We start from the raw sequence: 17,542 nt of genomic DNA on the forward strand, positions 1-17,542 counted from the left end.
GGGGGTGTGGTTGAGGGGGCTGTGGGTAAGAATATCACACCCTTGTTGGACAGTATTTGGCTGTTCAAGCAGATGGATCTCATGTAAAGAAGTTTGGCTATTTAGATATGGTTGATCTAAGTTTGGCCATACTTGAATTTGGTTATAGTTTCCCCACCTAACTTCAGCTGGCTAATAAAAATTTCCAACCCCAACCAAAATTCAGTAAGGCTCAGTTTTGGAACTGTGGTAGCTTATCTATACTGTTAATACTTGGCAAAACTCACAGAGTTAAAAGAAGCCATATTTCCATTGGTTGCCTGAAAGTAATTTCTCATTCTTTCTAAAGTAAAGTTAAATATAAAATGTACTGTAGACTTACGGCAGGAGTCAAGGTAGTCTTATTCTTGCATGGTTGTTGTTGCCTGTGCAAGATTATGACTAAAAACATATTACTCTCCATATTGCTGACTTCAATCTAGAGTTGCTCATATTGTTACATCACAATTTGTGATACCTGACTACTATTAGTAATCATACTTTTCTATACAAGGCTGTCGGCTTCCACTGTGTCAAGTGGAGGTTCAAAAACAAAAATCAAAGAGCTCAAGACCACAATGAAGATGATGAAAATAATTACTGATTTACAGGGATTGGCATATCGTCTGACGAGTGTAATTCCCTCTTCCTGACCACCCTTTGAAGATGCCTCATCCAGCTGGAGAGTTGGGCATGTGAAAAAGCCATATGCAATACCTGCACAAGTTGCACCAAAATGTGTCCTGGAGAAAAGGATTTTTTTTTCAATCAGAAATAGCATTTTCACATTAACCGAATCAATCTCTTATTCTCATTTGAATACACAAATGACTATCTCAGATCTCAAAATCCTAAATGTTTTTCTCTTCAACAATTTTCAAACTGAAACAAGCAGAAAGCTAACCAGTCATCAATTGGCCCAAAATTGCTCAAGACAAAGCTCAATGCAGTTGCGATTACTGCCTTCTGAAACATAATTTCTGTGCCCTCCTTTGCAATGGCGTATTTGTTTTGAATTCGATAGATCATCCAGGCCCCAATCATGGCAAAGGCTGGACCCTGATAAGGTGCAACAATATCATATGGTAAAGCTAGAAACAATTACTGCTCTGTAAAGAATAATCTTCAACCCACTGTCACAGGCAGCAGAAAACCTTCATGACACTTTCACTCATGAGCAAATGCAAGCTACCCATGACACATCCTACTGAACAAGGGTAATTGGAGTTTGATACGCATTATAATGAAAAACAAATTTGCATGGAAGCACAGTCCATATACTAGCGGGTTGGGAACAAATTCTTGAATTTTCATATGAGCATGTTATGTGGATCCAAGTTAGTGCACATTGGTTGAAAGTGTGAAGTATAGAATTTTTTTTTCCAAGTTCCACGTCACTTGCTGCTAAATATAATCTGAACATGCATGGTATGGTACACATAGATATACAACATTGAGATTATGTTCTATAATCTACACAATTAAACCAGTCGGTGACTGAAAGTAAGAACATATAGAGCAGTACTGATCTATGATGTGCAACATCAATATAATACTAGGGGCACCGTCATCATAATACAAGACTCGGTTGTGGAAATCCATTTTGAGACAAACTAGTGTTTGACTATACATCAAAGGATTTCATTACAATGAGCTACAACCAAATATTATTTGGCTACAGTTTTTCCTCTCCTGCAATACCACCTATAAGATGTATGATACATCCTGACATCAGCACCAAAGCTTTCCACATAAGTCATGTAGAAATTTCTACTATATATGGTTTATTTTTTTGGTAAAAACTACTATATCTGGGTACTTAGAAAATGGTCTAGGTTTGGGAACTTCTCAACTTACTCAAATTCAAACCTTCCCACATATTATCATATTCACTTGTATATTTAGTTGCCTATTTTATTTCTTAAAAAAATTATATTTTTTCATTGCATTTTTAAAGCTATATTTTGCCATCGGACAACTCCATTTTAGCTAAAACTTGACACATGAGCATGGGAACACTGATCTACTAGGCCACAAAATTTCTTCTATATTCTATAATCTCTGGGATAGATATTTGTGAAGGCTTAAAGATACTAGCAGACTACTAAAACTTCTCCCGAAGTTTATAGGCGTGTATAGAGAAAAATATTTCTTTTATTCACTCATCTTCTTTTCTACACCCAATCTTTCAACTGAATGTCAGTGCCAACTCAAACAAATCCAGGAAGATCAGATAATATTCTAAGATTAAATAATGTACATGATAATAAGCACCTTATTTTATAGCAGGCTGTTGTAGATTGTAAAGAGGGAGTGTACATGAATAGTTGACATAAAAATTGTATAATTTTTTGCACAGCTCTGCAACCCAATAAAATGAAAAAAACAACAAAATGGGTAGGTGCTGCTTACTGTTCCACCAACAGTTAGCTCTGGTGTGTGCATGAAACTTGTCACGTTTCCAGAAATTCCTCCAAGTACATATATCAAGAAAAATGTAAATGAGCCATATCCTCTGCAAACTTGAGGCCCAAATGTAAGAAGTACCCAGCAACCAAGCGCAACATGGAGAAATCCAGAATGCTGCACAAATTAAATCTTTTGAGGAGAAGCACAATCTACATTACAACTATGTAGTAAATATCAAAAGAATGCATCGTGTCTGGAACTTAACTGAGAACGATCAATTAGTGACCCAAGTAGCTGGATGCTCAATTTAATTACGCCAGTGTTATGATCAGTATATCAAAGGAAATTTTTGTGTAAGGAAAGAAGAAAGTGGCATGGACAGATACTAACTTGACTTCATCAATGGAAGGAACTAGCATTCAAATATAAAGCGAGAAAACTGCTCAACTGGAATATTTAATCTGTGAAAATTTTAAATAATGCATAAAGCATCACTGCCTTTACCCTAAAACATTCCAATCACACATAAATATCTTTCCTCCATCCGTGGCTAGCAATTTGAATCAATATCTCAACCTGAAGGTCCTGCACTGACTAACAAAATATATCTTATGATTGTAGGGCATTTTGAATACATAGTAAAGGGGGAAAAGATGGAAATTCGACACTTTGAACTACTCATTCAACTAAAACATAGAAATCTTAAATAACTAGATGCTACTCTCCTCCAAATAGTCCTACACAAAACAAGTGATGTTACTTTTCGTAGAATACTTTCCCAGGACATGCACACTTCATTCAATCTAGAGGAGGGGAGGAAGTGGTGAAGCTTGGGGAATAGGAATTACCCCGGAGGGATTGTTTTACATACCTGGGGTCTATCATTGACAAAGAGGGGGATATAGAGGATGATGTTGCCCATAGGATTAAAGTGGGGTGGATGAAGTGGCGAGGTGCGTCGGGAGTGTGATATGACAAAAGAATACCTATTAAACTCAAGTGAAAATTTTACAAGACAGTAATTCGCCTAGCTATGACGTACGGAGCGGAATGTTGGGCAGTCAAGAAGAGTACTTTGAATAAACTGAGTGTTGCAGAGATGAGAATATTGAGAGGCCTGTGCGGCAAGACCAGAAGAGATAGGGTAAGGAATGAGCGCATTAAAAATGACTTGGGGGTTGCACCGATCCAAGACAAACTCTGTGAGAGCCGATTGAGGTGGTATGGCCATGTTCAACGAAGACCTGTGGAGGCCCAGTAAAGAAGAGTGACCTGATTCATTTGGAGGGAGCTAGAAAAGGTAGGGACAGACCAAAGATGCCTATTAATGAAGCGGTCCCAAATGATATGCAAAGTGTAGGGCTCGACCCTATTATGACTTTGGATAGAGTTTTGTGGAGGGCAAGGACCCGTGTTGTAGACCCCCTATAAGGATGTTTCCATGGTGCGTCTTTCTATATTGCTATACCTTTTTCTATTATCCCCCAAGTTTCTTCTTTTCAACCTCTCTTTTGCTTCTCTACTTTCTTTTTTCCACATTGGATCCATGTAGCCGACCCCATTCGGTTGGGATAAGGTTATGATTGTTGTAGTTACTTTCCCAGGACATGGACACTCATGAAATAGTCTTCAACAGAAACATAATGCTTGCAAAAATCAACAATTACTTCACTATCCACAAAATCTAGGGAATCATCATAATGCTTGCAATTGATTGTGTTAAACTGAGATAAACTGCAAATAAAAAGATCAGAAACAGAAACACGAACCCAGTCTTCAATCCTGTACCAGAAACATCGGTGTCACAAGCCTCCACCACTCTCCAACCAGAATTAATTGATTTATCTTTGCCCCATATAGTAAAGGAAGTGACAAAAGCTCCACATCGGAATACCGAACAGGACTTGCTATCTCAAAAATATAGACTGCGATATTTATAGAAGCCAATATACCTCTGGAACCAAGAAAGTGTAAAAGCATCAGCCAGCAAAAATTATATGAGAGCAAAAGAACCTTGCGGACTACGTCATAATATAACAAATCTGTCATGTATGAGAACATAGTGATGCCAGGCAAATAGAGAATGGAAGAATGGCTTACATCAAATACAGATCAGAGGTCTCGTCATATTGCAGCAGACCTTGAGAATTCTCTGGATTACTCCAATCATCCTTACTTCCCAACTGCATATCAGGGTTCAGTTTCCTCTTTTCAATTGTTTCATCATTTTCGTTGTCTTGGTACAGTGGTCTTACCAGATTCCTTTCATTCGCTTCACCATCAGGACTAGATGTACTATTCTTTTGTGAGTTCACTTCTGTAATGGGGAGGAAATTAAAAGCCCTATGTTTTTATTATGACAATAAACAAAAACCAGATAAACTTAACCTTGTGGGTGAACTAATCTAAAGCATTTACATTGCATCACTGGAATAGTATACTTAGGCTGGTGCATGGATGTCAGTTATAATTGGCTAGCAATATACATTGCAACGTAACATCACCAAGAGCATTGGTTAACATGACTGAAAATATTGTTGGTGATGACACTGTTGAGTAAAGGTTAGCTTGTTCCACTCATAGAAGTATGGAAGACTAATTACATAAGTTTGGTTATTACAGAACATCTTTGAAAAATACATTGGCTTTAGCTTGCAAACAGTCCTTTATCCAAGACGGCTTCTATAGAATATTAGAACTAAACTGGCTTTGGCACTCAATTGGGCATTGAATGATTTTTGTACTTTGCTTTGAACTGAATGAGAAAGAATGGATTGCTTCCCCCTCTTCTAACTCACAGAGTTTTTTTTTTTCCTTCAAATGCACTGTAAGTTGTTGATAACTGGGAAATCCAGCTTATTTAGCAGTCCTGAGTTGTATATTGGAATCAATATTTTTTTTTCACTACAGCCCAATCTTTTTTGGTAAACATTACAGCACAATCAAAATACTTAATAAATAGAAGTATAAGTTATCGCATTTACATCTAGGACAATAGGCTCTTCCAGTGAGAGGTGACAGAACTTTTAGCACTTGAACAGACAATGAACAAGAAAATTAATCTGTTTGGTTGAGAAGCATTAAGGACAGATTTCATGTAGTTAACCAGCATTATGTTCACCTAGAAGCAAACACAATCTTTTCATTTGTGACTATGCATACGTATGCAAAGCAGACTATGGAAATCTTTTTTTTTTTTGGCAAAAGAATAATTAAATCGAACTATATAAAAAACAGATGGAAAAAAACATCATAAAATAATCAAATCCAGAGATAGGAATTATGAGATACATAAAAAAAAAAACAATACATAAACAAAAAACAAAAAAAAACATAGCTTTCTAAAACTGTACTCATCAAGAGAAGATCCAGATTCGTTTACCTCGGTTAAGCTTGCGGATATAAATATCAAGAGAGCCAAGTTCCTTTTCGGCATTGAAATGATCATTTTTCCCATGTGACTCCATGTTGTCGGGAAGCTTTGACACAGGGTCTATCTTATTATTTTCTTGAACAACAGCATCGAAATCGCTCGAGCACATGGAGGTGGTTTGCTGCTGACTTTTTTCATGTTGAAGCTTGCTAAAATAGGAGTCTAACATTTTCAGATGGCTCCCACTGTTACTTGATTCTGATGGATAGGATAAGTCGTGCAATTTTCCTTTCTGTGAACCATTTTGTCGAGCAGAAGTAGGATCACTTTCCATGTTATACGCCCTATGAAGAGCTGAAGGCTTAATACTGGTCTGAAGTTGCATGAACCTCCGGACATCCACCATGTAAGACGTATTATCCCCTCCTAGTCTTGCCTTTGCTTTCATACAAAAATCATTCACATAATATATAGAATGCAATCTGCTACCTGCATCTCCAGAAACAGAAGAGAAGCACCTACAAACTTCTTGATTAGCAACAGACTCACCAATGACTGCTTTGTCATCTTTTATTACTTTGGGAGTAGGTAGAACACGATCTTTGTAGAATATCTTAGAGCATAGTGTAACTACAGCCATGTGTCTGAAAGTGAAAACAAAATGGTATTAACAATTATTATCCATCCAACACTTACTGCAATATGTTGCTCAAAAAACCCATCTTTACTTAACAACTAATCTTTTAGCTGCTTGCTTGCTTGCTTTCTACAGAGGAAAACAGTAGAGAAAAAAGTAACTTCTTTAAAGGATTCTTCTTGTAGACATTTATACAAACAGCCTCTATTCAGAATGAATGCAAAGATTGGTATCACTTACGAGTAATTACTATTAAATGTATCAGATAAGTATTTAATCTGGAACCCAATATATAACATCAATCACTTTATAAAAGAAAAATTCAAAAAAGGTTCAAATAAATTTACACATATCTGAGTTCTTTGTTTGAGGATGGAAGTAAGTTGCATACAAAAAAAGCTGCACAGATTTGTTTTGAAAGAGTAAAGGAATTCAGTTAACATACCACACCAAAACCCAGACAGGAAGAACTCACAGGTCACCTTAACCAACAAACACTGGCAGATTTGCAGACACAGATTATGAGGAGCTCCATCTTTCCATTAATGGGTGTGAGCAGTTCCAATTATAATGGATAGATCAACAGTTGAGGCAGACAGGAAATCCAAGAGATGCCACCTTATCCACGCTGGCCCATTTGGCAATTACCACCTGTAAAGCTCTGGTCCCGCCAATGTTAAATTAAATCTGACAACCGTGAGCTTTCTCCCCACATCAAGCTTTAGTGTTTGGGACTTAGGACCATTTAGGAATAGGTTCTTTTGCTTCAGATTGTTTGACTTAGGACCATTTAATATGATCTAAGATTCCAGTGGCCCAAGATGGGCTTACCCCAAAAAACAGAGGAAAAAAAACTTGGCCTAGAAGGGAAAACAATACTACAACATTAATTGGGAAAAATAATATTACTTGATCGTGTGATCCCTGCACTCAAATATAGAAAGGGCAAAATGACGCCCCTTCCCTATGAAATACAATATGGGAGGAACAGCCCTACCGATCTAGTGTAGGAAATGTCCAGACACAAATTGCCCATGAAAACAGGGGTTGTGTCTGGACATTTCTTTTGCCATGGTTCTTTTTTCCAATTCAAAATGCCCATTCCTTATTGTACCTCAGCCCGTTCATTGGCCCGATGTTGGTGCAGAAGTCATGCCACCAGGTAGTGCTCTTCTTCTCATATAAAGGAAGAAAGAACTTTGCTCTCCTTGTGACTCTTAAGCCAAAGTGCAAGCCAATGGGAGGGTACATGAGAGCATCTTCAACTCACAGTGAAGGGATAGCAAAGTCTTTTCGTGTCCACTTGTGTTTGAACATAAGAAACGAAAGACTAGCAAGGTTCCTATTCCTCTCGTACAAAATACCAATTCCCTTGTTGCTCTAATCCCTTAGGGCCCGTTTGTTTAGGGGGTTTTGATGGGGTGGGATTTAAGGGGAGAGAGAGTTGTACTTATTTTCCCAAAAGCATGGTAAAGTCATGTATTTGAATATAATGGGATGGAAAATACTCTAGACAACATTGGGAGATAAGCTTTCCTGTCTGCTGGTGGCTTTCACCCCATCCCCTTCCAAAGTCCTACCAAATTGGTGGGACTTTGTGGAGTGGGAAGTCATTGCAATTAATGACTCTCTTCATTTAGTCCTATGTTCCCTTTCTCCAATAGCTAGTGCTAACCAAACAAGGTTGGGTTGGGAAAGTCTTAGTTTCTTCCAATTCTATTTATTTTGCCTTAACCCTATCAACATGTGAGACCTAGAAGTTAGACATTCTCATCCCAACTCCCCTCTAAACAAAGGTGGCTCATTATAGTCGGTTTGTTTAGATTATAGAGCTCTTGCTTTGTCAGCAAGCTGTGGTCCAAGTACGGTTCGTGGTCCAACAAGACAGAAGGCTCATTGGCGTTCTCCTGTTTGGCCCATTACCAGTAGTTGGGGAGGGACCTCAAATCCTTTTGATGAGATTTGACCATAAATGTAGCTTCAGTCCATCCGTAACTAGGGTAAATAGGTGACGACTTGTCAAAATCATATAAGATTTAGAATTTGATCTCTTTTGGGGCTATTTCTATTGTACTATTGTTTTTCCTTTATGGGAAAAATAACTGTCTTTTACCAAAAAAAAAAACTGTCATATTGGTGTAGGAAATGTCGAAATTGTATGCATGTCTTCCCATTGGTTCGTCGTGTCTTCCCATTTTCTTATATATATTCTCAATCTTTTTTTTGTTTTTTGGTAAATATAAATATTCTCATTGCAGTTAAGAAACATAAGAGGTGCCAAATTTAAGGGGAAAGATTTCCACGATGGATGGAGGAGGTTAGGTATGCCATCGGCTATCTTGGAGCTAGTGGCTCAATCAATGAGAGGGCTAGGATTGGGTAGGGGGGTTGAGGACTTTTCCAAGGGAGAAAGAGAGAGATAGATACAGATTTGGGTATACCGCCAGTATACACAACCTTTTCCCATATTTTAAGGAGAAATGTTTTCTATAGGAGAACGTGGCCCTATGCCAACACCCTAGCCAATGAGAGTGCATTCTCGATCGTCGACCAAGACAGATGTGGTGGTCATTTACACCCCATGTGTCTTGGCGTAAGGGTGCTCTCCTACACTGAAAACATGTTTTTATGTTGTAAATGTGAAATAGGGGTTCATATTTTATGGATAGATTCCCCAAATTATCACAATCTATCTACTCAACAAATTTTTGCCCCCTTTTTTTATTATCTGAGAATTAAAAGCACTAGAAATGGAATATATAATTCAATTTTGGAAATTAAACATTTTTTTGTGCTAAAACTAAACTAAATTGCTTGAAAAAAAAAATAAAACATATAACAGAGTTCAATCTCATACGAGATTTAGGCTCTATATGGCAACGTTCTGAAAAATCAATTCTTGTATTTTTCTGTTATTTGGAATAGAAATAGGGTGAAAGTTGTATGATATGCCTAGTTCATTTTTCTTCTTCTTTTTATATTATATTATATTATATTTTAATGAACCAGACACATTTTATACAATGGAGTCCCTTTTTTGGTGAGTGAAAACCTTGCTTTTATTGTTCAGAATCTATTCTGAACAAAAAGCACATAAATAATAGACTCGACTTAAGTGAAGAGGGATAAATGAGTAAATTGAACTCAAAATATAACAATCCCTAAATTGGACCATCAAAAACTTATGACCCTTCTTTTCACTTGGAAAGGCCAAAGATAGATAAGACTTTATGTCATTGAAGCTTTAATCCTATAATTGAACTACTTCAAGCTTCCAGATGGAGAGACGATCTACCGTCGCCAAGGTGAGAGGTAGCCAACAGTCTCTTTCTCTCTCTCTCTCTCTCTCTCTCTCTCTCTCTCTCACACACACACACACACACACACACAACTGATTTTTCTCTCATTTTGTAGAGGCGTTTTTTGATGTAGTGAGATCTCACAATTTGAGCTTACCATCACCAAGGTTTCACTCGAAGTTTTTTGTTGCAGGCTGTATCATAAAGGTAAGTCACTCTCTCTCTCTCTCTCTCTCTCTCTCTCTCTCTCTCTCTCTCTCTCTCACACACACACACACACACACACACACACACACACTCACACACACATACACACACACGAAGATAAGTCATTTTCTTACCTAATATTTTTTGTTTTATGGTTGTCCTTGTTAGCAACTCGGTCATGTGGCGATGATGATGTGGCCAGTTTGGGTGATATGGATGAAAATGATGATATGACAGTGTCTAGTGTCATCAATGAGATAACAGAACTACTTAGTATGCATGGAATGGTTTGATACATCCTTAGTATGTGGTGCGGGTTTCTGGGTCAAAACTGGCAAAATTGGTCTATTTACTATTGGGGGAATTTTAGGCAGTGAAAATGATATTTTTGAAAGATCGTTTCTTCATAAAAAATATATATTGTAATTTATCTAGTCCAGTGCATCTGATTTTGTCGCATTCTGATACCGTATGAAGAAGTTACAGTATTTGTGGCAGTCGAGGGCAATTTTGGCATTGAAGATGAATTTTTTAAAGGAAGTGTTCTCCATGTAACAATACGACAAAAATCCAATCTTTCCAACGGTTCTAATTTCATCGCGTTCCGATTCCGTATGAGAAAGATACATCATTGGAAAGGTCTAGGGGTATGTTGGTCTTTTTATATGAATGAGTCTGATGATTGAGTCTTCTGGAAAGTCGTAGAGCATCCAGTTACGGTTCCAACGCACTTTGTTTCATCTCAATCGGATATCGTATGAAAAATTCATAAGTATTTCCGTAAAATCGGTTCGAAAATCCAAACCGAAAATCCATTAGTTGCTCTCGGTGTTGGGTGGATTTTTTGGAATTTATTTTTGAAATTTAAAGGGTTTTGTATAATTTCAAGATTTTAAAGATCTGAGTTGCAAGGGGTCTTTAAACACTGAAATATATGGAGGCAGGGGCTTGATTGTAATAAAGAGGAGTAAAGGGAAGTGAAATGGATGGTCTAGATTCGACCATGTAGTCTTAATGCCCATCCAAAGGCTGCTGAGATTTTGAACTGACATGGATGAGATAGATGCTTGTGCGTAGGATATGATTGGTTAGGTGCATAATCCTTGATGCACTGGCGCTACACCTTATCAAAGTATGTTGTGGTGTTTCGTGCGTGCGTAGAAGATATAAAAAAGATTCTGATCTTAAGGATCTCATAAGATCTGATTAATGCCATCATGGAGGATTCGGATCCAATGGTCGATAAGCCTTTCACTTGTGTGAGTGGGAGACAAGCTCCCTTAAAATCTGGAAAAGCAACAAATCAAAGATCGACAACAAAAAGTGCAAGCTAACCGTTGACGTCAGCATGGCATCATTAGTTGACTATCTTATTCAAATCTTGTGGTTGAGATTTACTATCCGTTATTTTAATCAGACGGTTTAGATTAAGAGATTCTCCTTGATGAGATCTACGGCCAGATTTGCGCCCCTGTTGCGCGTGCGGCCGCCAGTGTAGCCTATGCCACTCCTACGAAGATTCCATTTTAGGCTACCTCATTGCTCAATTTCAAATGGTCATATCTCCCTCGTTTTAACTCTGATTTGGGTGAACCAAGTTGCAGCTTCTTCGTTTTTTCAAGCCCTAAACCATGGAAGCAAGAAAAATGAGTTTTGACTAAAGAAAAGCTACGGTTTTGGCAAAAGAAGCTTCTCCCTCTTTGTTGGTCTTTGAATGAACATGAATACTTGATGATAAATGTTATTAGGCCATTAAAGGAGGTAAAAGAGGTGGTTGAGGTGTGTTAATGATACATTAACTCAAAGCCAAGGAACAAGAGAAGAAAACAAGGATGTGTTTGCTTTGAAGAGTAAGAAGCCAAGGAGAGAGAATGTGTAAGCACCAAGCTTGTCAGTACAAGTTTCCAGTCATCCCAGGCAATCGATTGTGAGATTCTCTAACCTTTGATTTACATTATATACATGTATGTATATTAGGGTTAGTTGTGGATGAATGTATACATGCTAGGTTAGTTGTGGATGAACTGCAAGCATGCTAGCTAGTTGTGGATGTATATGCTAGGAAGAGCTTGACTGTAGGGCATTGATATAAGCCCAATTTGATTGTATTATTTATTGAGTGCTTAGTGGGTACTAAGCATTGGGAGTGGGTGCTACACATTGTATCGGCACTGCGAGTGCCATCTCAGCTTCGGCTTTAGAAAATTGGGTGTGGGTGCTTCCGACTATGGGTGCAGTCAAAAGTAGTGTATTGAGTAGGTACGAAGCCTTTACAGGCACTACTCCGGAGATGTAGGCAAATTGTCGAACCTCGTAAAAACCCTGTGTTGTGGTGCTCGTTTGCATTTTATATTGAAATGCGTGGAATGTGGAATGGGTGTGCACATTTGGAAGTGCCTATGAGAGGCTGAGTGTGCATACGACTGTGTGCAAACAGGAACAGGTATATCAGGTTTTTCTTGGCCAGATATCGGACAGATTTTTGGAGATCGAAATTGGACTAATTGATTCACCCCCCTCTCAATGACTGTCGAGTTACAACAATAATTACTCATTAAGCAAGACTCAATTTTGGTTTTACTTAAAAATTCTTTCATCGAACCGAATTGAACCATTTATATTGAGATTGAACCAATTAATGTCCTTACTTTTTAGTCTCACTCAAAAAAGGCCTTACCAAAGCAACTTCCGAAAAATCATATCTTGTTGAAGGATTTTAGTTTTACGTAAAAATTCTTACGCTGAGCCAAATTAAGCCGTTTGTATTGAAATTGAACCAAGGATTAAAGTATCGGTATCGATTGTCGTATCGATCGGCCAAAATTAAGATATGTATCGGAAGGTATCGTATCGTATCGTATCGGAGATACGCGAAAGATACGCACATAAATGGATAGGAAACACTTTTTTTATATAATTTTGCATAAAAAAATAATTAAAAAAAGTTATATATAACATGTATTATGCATAAACAATAAATTGAGGGTATCGCACTAAGAATCCAAGGTTTGTAGTTGTCCCATAAATGTAAAATCCTTGTTCCCAACCTTGATTTCCACTTTAGTTAGAGAGAAAAATGGTTGGCAGCAACTTTGGAACAAAAACACCTCCAAAAATTGTGTTTTTCTAAAAAATTACCCATTTTGGCCATTTTATGACCGTATTGGTGTGTATCGATCGATACATACTGATACACACCGATACATATCGAAACGTACATTTCACTTCAATTTTGAATTTTTCATAGAGTATCGGTACGTATTGATGAGTATTGGTGGGTATTGGTGGTGTATCGGTGCTTATCGGTGTGTATCGTAAGATATGTATCGATACAAAAGGGTTTTAAAAATTTCATGTATCGTATTGGTCAGTATCATATGGGTGAGGACCGATACGGATACATATCGATCGATACGATACGAAACGATACGGACTGATACTTTAAACCATGAATTGAACCAATTAATGTCCTTACCTTTTAGTCTCACACAAAAGAGGCCTTACCAAAGCAACTTCCAAAAGATCATATCTTGTTGAAAGGAAAACATTCGAAAGCCAATTTTTTTGAAAACACCATAAACTTCAAATCCTCTATCGTTCACTTCACCTCTACACCATGGTTTGAGGAATCGGATTGGATCAACCTAATTGGTGGGATTAGTATCAACAATGTTGAATCTTAATTTTTGGCCGATACCATATCATTGGATCAACAAGGGCGAAGGGTAATAAGGTAAAAAGTTGACTTCTTAATGATGATCGAAGCAGATGATCTAGGCTAGGATCTATATCTGTTTTGTCCGATTCCAATCTTGAAAACTATGCCTCTAGTCTCTTCATCATAATTTATATCATAGTTTATATGACTTTATGATTAGAGTGTGGGTTCATCATTAACTCCCAGTCTCCCACCGATATTTGGCTCCTCTTCATAGAGCCCAACTACTAGAAAGTGATCTGAAAGCTAGAAGGATCCGGACACGCATCCCTAGGTCATCCAACCCTAGAATCACTCTCCGGTCCCAAGCAAGGATTTGACGATATTGATATCGGTCTCTGCCTATACTGATGCGATATTGATCCAGATCGAATTGGTGGATATCGATCGATTTTACCCCTGCTTTTTATAAAAAAATATACTAATTTTTTACTATTTTATCCCTGAACCAATCTGGATAACCAATCTAAATCGGTCAGAGATCGGAAATCAGTCTGAGTCAATACCAATTTGATACAATCAATACAACCGATACCAGACCGGTACTTGAAACCATGGTCCCAAGGCCCTATGGGCAAGAATCCTATCCCTCATATTCCATGGTTTTGAAAATATCTTCTATATTGTACCAAAAAAAAAAAATCTTCTATTTCAATCAGTGCTCAAATCATTTGGTTGAAGAGAAATCAGGTGCACGGAGAATATTTTTTTTAAGTTTTAATGTGAATATGAAGAGCTGGGGATTCTTAAGCGAGAAATTAGCTGGAATGCAAAAATAGCAGCAGCCTCTGCAAAAGTAATATGGATTATGGAATCTTTCTTTCGCTATTTCTTTTCCAGTTACTGAGCAACATGGAGATACTGATCAAACGGCTAATAAAGCTTTAATTTTTTTTTTTTTTTTGTATAAAAGGGTTTCCTTTTTGTAATTAGAGCTTAATACACACCAGAATTTGGAGAGGCACACAAAAGATCGAAAGGAAAGCAGAGCAATCCTGACCAGTGACCACAGTAGCTGAAAGCGTTGAAGGTGTATTTCTCTTGCATAGTTGTTCCATCAGGTTTCACTGAGCGGGAAAGGATTGAAGCCACTCTTAACCATGGTCTCCAAAGGCCCAAAGAGAGGCTCAGGGAGGTGATTCCAATCGTACCAATCCCAACCGTGACACTTGGTGGGCTCCATGTTCTGGGGCAACTGCTGGGTATCTTTCAACACAGCCCTCTCGAATATGGTAACGTAATGCGAGGGCTTAGGTTCCTTCAAGAAGACATTGTTGGTGACCGTTAAGAACTCAATCTTCTCAATGTCTATACCCGTCTCCTCCTTCACCTCTCTCGCCGCACACTCCTCAAAGCTCTCCCCTGTAAAAAGATAGGGAAAAAAAAAAAAAAAAAACAGAAATTAGCTACAAATCTGCACCGTCTGATCAACAAATCTATCTGATTTATTTGATCTAACCAAACTCAAGGTGGCCGCCAGGGAGAGCGAAGCAAGAGTCGCCGATGGTGGCGCGCCGCTTCCCCAACAGGACGCTTTTCCCATTAATCACGAACACAACGACCGCCACTCTTGGCACCGGGGCGTTGCCTTCCATTGAGAAGCAGCTTTACCTCTTTCCGTCTTTCGAGCTTTAGCGTGCCCTAGTTAATATTGTATTGACAGTGAACAGATGTCAATTCTTCATTGGTTTCTTCCCCACTCTCTTTTCTTTTTCCTTAAATAGGCCCCCACAAAAGTTCTTGTGAAATGTTGGTATTTGCCAACTGAGCTGCCTGGGTTTCTTCGAGTGCACGTCTTAGAGCGTTGACTCGTTTACTAAGAGACTTTTTCTTTATTGGCCAATGATGTGTCTTCGTTTGGGATCTTTCTAATCTTCAGAGAATGGGAGTTGATAGGATACATTGACAACGGAAATGGATGAAGAGATGTTGATGTGATGATCTTTGCAGGAAAATGTATTATCCTTGGTGTAAAGTAGGGTGCAAGTTTGGCCTTGTTAGCTCGTGCTTGCCTGTGCACTCAAAGCTTAAACATGGCCTATGCTAAGATATCTTGGCCCTGAGGGCAAATGAAGGCTAGGAATATTTTGCCTTGAGTCAGGGGTCAGGTTGGACTAGGGTTGAGGACAAACACCTACCTCATTGTCTTGGTCAGAACTCTTTACGATCATGCCCAACCTTCCCACCAATTTAGCATATTCACCACTAGAGAATTGATGGGAAGGACATTGTTGATAGCCTTCAATTCTTTTTTCTTAGATAACAATTTCATGATGTCTATTGCGGTTGAGAATCTGTAGAAGGTTGAACGTCGATCCTAAAAGATCAAAGAAGGTAGAGACTCAGAGGTGCCTCTGGATTAGTTCTCCGACGCCCAAGTTAGAAACTTATGCAATAGTCTTCAGAGAGTAATGGCGAATGAGTGAACTTACCTGGTTCTGTCTTCCAAGTTTCTTCTTATATGATTATCCCCTGTAGAGTCCTACTAGGAGATGTCTTTTCTACTCTTTACGAGCTTTGGGAGATTTTGGAGACTTCATCCTTCACGTTTTTCTTCCTCTGTGGGGAATATTCCTTTTTCGGGTATTATCTCCCTTTTAGGTAGATAGAGTCCTAGTACATCTCTACTACCTGAAGAGGACTCAAGTCTCCTCGCAATCCCAATATCCAAAGTTCGTGATTAGACGTGGTGTTTTGGATATCTATTCTGGATATCCCTTCTAGTTGGGTGCCACGTATCCTATAGAAACGCAACCCTAAAACGATGCAGAAGATAATGGAAAAACAGAACAAACAATGCACACAGATTTTATGAGATTCAGCAAGGTTGCCTACGTCCCCGGTGAGATGAGATCCTGCTTCACTATCAATGGAGAATAGGGTTACAACGCTCGTCCTCACACCTTTCAGTATTGCTTGCATTCCAAAGAAAGAAACCCTTGCTACAAATATATAGTGAAAAAAACCCTAATCCAGAAAGTACACAATTGCCCTCAAGTAAAAAATTCGAGCGAGGGGCTGCGCCCCCCCTGCCCCCCTTGCAACCCCCACGGCCCGCTAACCGGCTAGCAGGACCGTCGTCCTGCTTGTCTAGGTGTTACACCAGGACTCCCTGGATTAAGCTGCGACATAATACAAGACATCATACACCAACACTGTCCATGACTTACTGTGCGGCTAATTTGAGCGTGTCAGAAGCCCCTTATTGCCTCTGTGAAGTCCTTCCAAAGGGAGTAACAACGCCTGTCTTTCTTTCTTTTCCTCTCCCCCCTCCCCTTCCTTTTTTCTGTCTACTCGACCTTGGCCTGAGCCCCTAATCGAGTGTGGTCCTTTTGATCAGATCTACTTAGCCTTGGCTTGAGCTCCCAACCGATGGTGATCCCTTTGGTCAGGTCTATGAGCATTGACTCGTGTCTGTTAGTCTCTAGTGCAATCTTATCAATTATTGGCTATCAAATCTCATTGACAATAAGGGTGCCCTGATCTCATTAGTCAATCACTACCCGAACGCACCTACGATATCCTCTATGACAATAGAAGCAAAAATAGAAAGAAAACAAATGAACTAGAAAAAAAATAAAATAACAAAGATTCTGATAGCACCGTGAATTAAAAATTGTAATTGAAATTGCTTAGAAACATAATGAAATGTTATGGGTTAAATGCATTCACATCAAGCCTGGGATATTTGGCGTTACCTGTGATAGCCATGTCGAGCTCTTAAGGCAACATCTGCAGTTCCAACCCTAGTTAGTTTATTCGCGTTTAAAACGCGTTTAAAACGGCGTCCCGTTTTTTTACCATTTTAAACGCCGTTTGCCGAATTTTTCACAGAAATTCGGTAAAAAACGGGAACGGGGCTATTGAAAGTTTTTTTGCCG

At 38.6% G+C, this 17,542-nt stretch overlaps 2 protein-coding genes across 3 annotated transcripts; both read right to left on the reverse strand.

Moving 5' to 3' along the window:
- Positions 1–417: 417 nt before the first annotated feature.
- Positions 418–7,104, reverse strand: LOC122094092 (RHOMBOID-like protein 9, chloroplastic). Of its 2 annotated transcripts, XM_042664750.1 has the most exons (8): positions 6,883–7,104; positions 5,810–6,444; positions 4,683–4,744; positions 4,528–4,610; positions 4,216–4,381; positions 2,431–2,601; positions 923–1,077; positions 418–761 (listed from the first exon to the last, which is right to left on the reverse strand). In XM_042664750.1, exons 2-8 carry the CDS (start codon positions 6,438–6,440, stop codon positions 524–526), a joined length of 1,506 nt encoding a protein of 501 aa, XP_042520684.1. In that variant the 5' UTR covers positions 6,441–6,444; positions 6,883–7,104; the 3' UTR covers positions 418–523. The 2 variants fall into 2 exon arrangements, with proteins under 2 accessions (XP_042520684.1, XP_042520683.1); XM_042664749.1 differs by having other exon boundaries at positions 4,528–4,744; positions 6,883–7,089.
- A 7,363-nt stretch (positions 7,105–14,467) lies between these two features.
- LOC122094218 (nudix hydrolase 1) lies at positions 14,468–15,341 on the reverse strand. The gene is made up of 2 exons (XM_042664947.1): positions 15,121–15,341; positions 14,468–15,023 (listed from the first exon to the last, which is right to left on the reverse strand). The coding sequence occupies exons 1-2, from the start codon at positions 15,254–15,256 to the stop codon at positions 14,719–14,721; spliced, it is 441 nt and encodes a 146-aa protein (XP_042520881.1). The 5' UTR covers positions 15,257–15,341; the 3' UTR covers positions 14,468–14,718.
- Between the last annotated feature and the right edge of the window lie 2,201 nt (positions 15,342–17,542).

This window comes from Macadamia integrifolia, chromosome 11 (genome assembly GCF_013358625.1).
Source record: "Macadamia integrifolia cultivar HAES 741 chromosome 11, SCU_Mint_v3, whole genome shotgun sequence".
Classification (NCBI taxonomy): Eukaryota; Viridiplantae; Streptophyta; class Magnoliopsida; order Proteales; family Proteaceae; genus Macadamia; species Macadamia integrifolia.

Bases quoted from the DNA above. Each gene is read 5' to 3' on its own strand.
- LOC122094218 (XM_042664947.1), bottom strand. From the start codon at position 15,256: ATGGAAGGCAACGCCCCGGTGCCAAGAGTGGCGGTCGTTGTGTTCGTG. The intron at 15,024-15,120 runs GTTAGATCAAAT...ATCTTTTTACAG, and splicing joins TGGCGGCCACCTTGAGTTTG to GGGAGAGCTTTGAGGAGTGT.
- LOC122094092 (XM_042664749.1), bottom strand. From the start codon at position 6,440: ATGGCTGTAGTTACACTATGCTCTAAGATATTCTACAAAGATCGTGTT. The intron at 4,745-5,809 runs GTAAACGAATCT...TCCCCATTACAG, and splicing joins TATCCGCAAGCTTAACCGAG to AAGTGAACTCACAAAAGAAT. The intron at 1,078-2,430 runs GTAAGCAGCACC...GCACCTTATCAG, and splicing joins AGCTAACTGTTGGTGGAACA to GGTCCAGCCTTTGCCATGAT.